This window comes from Tupaia chinensis, unplaced genomic scaffold, assembly GCF_000334495.1.
Source record: "Tupaia chinensis unplaced genomic scaffold, TupChi_1.0 Scaffold000037_13, whole genome shotgun sequence".
Classification (NCBI taxonomy): Eukaryota; Metazoa; Chordata; class Mammalia; order Scandentia; family Tupaiidae; genus Tupaia; species Tupaia belangeri.
In genome coordinates this window covers 293,947-296,447 of record NW_006159471.1, presented here as the reverse complement: position 1 = coordinate 296,447, position 2,501 = coordinate 293,947, and the positions used below count along the sequence as shown (strand labels likewise).

Genomic DNA, 2,501 nt, shown 5'->3' with positions numbered 1-2,501 from the left:
CCAGCATGGCAGACCACAGTTCAAGTCCTGGACTTGGTGGCTTTTTTCTTTCTTTTTTATTTTCCTTTAAGAATTATTTTATTTAGGGACCAGCAGTTAGCGTAATGGCTATGTTGCTGGACTCCCATGTAGTCGACTGTGATTTGGGCCCCAGAGCCGGTGGCTTAAAACTCATGCCGAGCGCGTGTGCATGCGTGCCCAAGATCCCGAGAGGAGAATGGAGGAGAAGGGATTGCAGCATTGCCCTCCCCCTGGGGGTGATTTCTCACTTTCTGTCTCTCTGTCTGTCTCTGTCTGTCTGGTGAGCGCATGTGCCCTATAGCAAAAACCTCTCAAAAAAAAAAAAAAAGAATTATTTTATTTAACTTTTATTTATTTTTAAATTTTGACCAGAGAGGGACAGAACGAGAGAGACAGAGAGAAAGAGGGAAAGTGAGAAAGTAAGACACCAGGTCTGGGATTCCAACTACGGTCACCCATTTGGGAGTCCAGCGTCCTTAACCACAACGCCACCTGCTGTCCCCCTGGTGGCTTGCTTTCTCACTTTCTCTCACTCTCACTCTGTCCCTCTCTGGTCAAACTAAAAAAAAAAAAATTTTTTAAATAAAGTTAAAATAAAATAATTATTTAAAAAAAGAAAAAAAAAGAATCATTCACTCGGAGACCAGCAGATGGAGTAACGGTTATGTTGTTGGACTCCCACGTATTCAGCAGCAGTTCCAGTCCCAGACCCAGCGGCTTAACACCCATGCCAGGCGTGTGTGCGTGCAAGCCCAAAATCCCGAGGAGAGAGCAGAAGAGAAGGGAATGCACTGTGGCCATTCCCCAGGGGGGTGATTTCTTGCTTTCTGTCCGTCTCTCCAGAGAAAGAACACACATGCCCTATAGAAAAAATTAAAAAAAAAAAAAAAACCACCAGAATTATTCTCTCAATTTTACTTATTTCTTAACTCGCCATAGGGCACGTGTGCTCGTTTGTCAGACAGGTAGAAGAAGAAAGAGGAAAAGTGAGAAACCAAGTCACCAGATCCAGGACCCAAACCATGATGGGCCATGTGAGAATCCAGCAACCGAAGCACACCAACACTTGCTAGACCTAGAGCAAGAGTTTTCAAATTTGTTTTCTTTACCAGAGTACAACCCAAAGGCAAAGAGTATACCTAACGCATAAAGAGGCACTACTAACATATTTCAGGAACGACTGAACATGCCCCAAAACTAACTGGGCCAGCAGGTGGTGTGGTGCTTAAGGTGCTGGACCCATATGGCCTACCCTGTGGTTCAAGTCCTGGAACTGGTAGCCTGAAAAACATGCTGGGAGCATATGCATGAGTTCCCAAAATCCCCAAAGGAAAACGGAGGAGATTGTGGTGTGGCTATTCCCCGCCCCCCGCCCCTCCCCGCGGGGTGATTTCTCACTTTTCCTCTCTCTATCTCGGTCACTCTCTAGTGAGCTAGCGCTCACATCCTACGGCAGAAAACCTAAACGAAACAAAACCAACTAACAGTGAGTGCTTGCTTTATGCACTCTCTAGGTCTTTCTAACACACTTCTTGCTTTGCCACTCACTGTACCTGCATCCCTGTTCTCCAGAACCTGACCCTCTGATTGACTGACTTGCCTATTTCTCTCTCCCGACAAGTCGGAGGTTCCCGGAAGCCAGAGCCCATTCTGAGCCTCCCTGGACTCCCTGAGGAGCCTTAATGCCCCGGTTCTGTTCCCAGGCGAAAAGCCTCTGCCACCGCCCCAGCCACAGACCTCGGCCTCCTCGCCGTCACTGCTGCGCTCACTGTCCTCCTCCTCGGAGAAGTTGCTGTCCTCACTGTCTGACATCTTCTGTTCCTGCAGGGAAAGACAGCACATCCCACACTTGCGAGCTCCACCCGGAGCCTCAGTTTCCCCCAGTTCCAAGATCTTAACACACTTCCGGCAGTCTCGTTCTGGCCATCGCAAACCCGTGTGGCGACCCCAATACGCCACCTACTACACCTCCCGTGTCTCCGAATCCACGCCCTACACCTCGCCAGACCCCGGTAGCGCCGGCCTCACCACCTCTACACCCCATCCTCACCGCTCCAGTTACACCTCCACCTTCGGTACCAGCTGCTGTTCGCACGACGCCTGGATGAGCTAGACGGGCTCTCTCGCGAGAACCTACCCGTTGCCCTCGCCTAACGCGAGATTTCCAGTTCGACCCCGAGACGCACTTCCGCGACGCCATCTTGAGAGTGGCAAGACCAGCCTAAAGCAGCCCACTGAGCCGACATCTTGGGAGGGTCAACGGGGGGGAGTTTCTCCGGCGCACAGTGTCTCGCTTAGCCTGCAGTGCATCCTTGAATTTAGTGAGCTGTTTGTCGTGAGTCTAGCCCCCTAACGCGGCACACTGGGCCATGGAGAGGCAGGGAATTAGCCAATAATAAACTGTAATAAATCAATTTATCTTATAGACCTTCTAAAACATCCCTAGGAGATTAGTCCCCCCCCCCCCCCCTTTTTCAAAC

At 50.1% G+C, this 2,501-nt stretch overlaps 1 protein-coding gene across 3 annotated transcripts in view; it reads right to left on the bottom strand.

Annotated features, from left to right (window-relative positions):
- The window catches only part of SUPT5H (SPT5 homolog, DSIF elongation factor subunit), a 43,818-nt gene extending 41,582 nt beyond the window's left edge, over nucleotides 1-2,236 (bottom strand). For 2 of the 3 annotated variants that reach the window (XM_006140380.2, XM_014587755.1), the window contains exons 1-2: nucleotides 2,072-2,236; nucleotides 1,759-1,842 (exon numbers count right to left, since the gene is read on the bottom strand). In XM_006140380.2, the coding sequence (XP_006140442.2) occupies nucleotides 1,759-1,842; nucleotides 2,072-2,221 (234 nt within the window). In that variant the 5' untranslated portion in view covers nucleotides 2,222-2,236. Of the gene's footprint in view, nucleotides 1-1,758; nucleotides 1,843-2,049 lie in introns of all 3 variants that reach the window. The other variant, XM_014587758.2, reaches the window with a different exon arrangement.
- Between the last annotated feature and the right edge of the window lie 265 nt (nucleotides 2,237-2,501).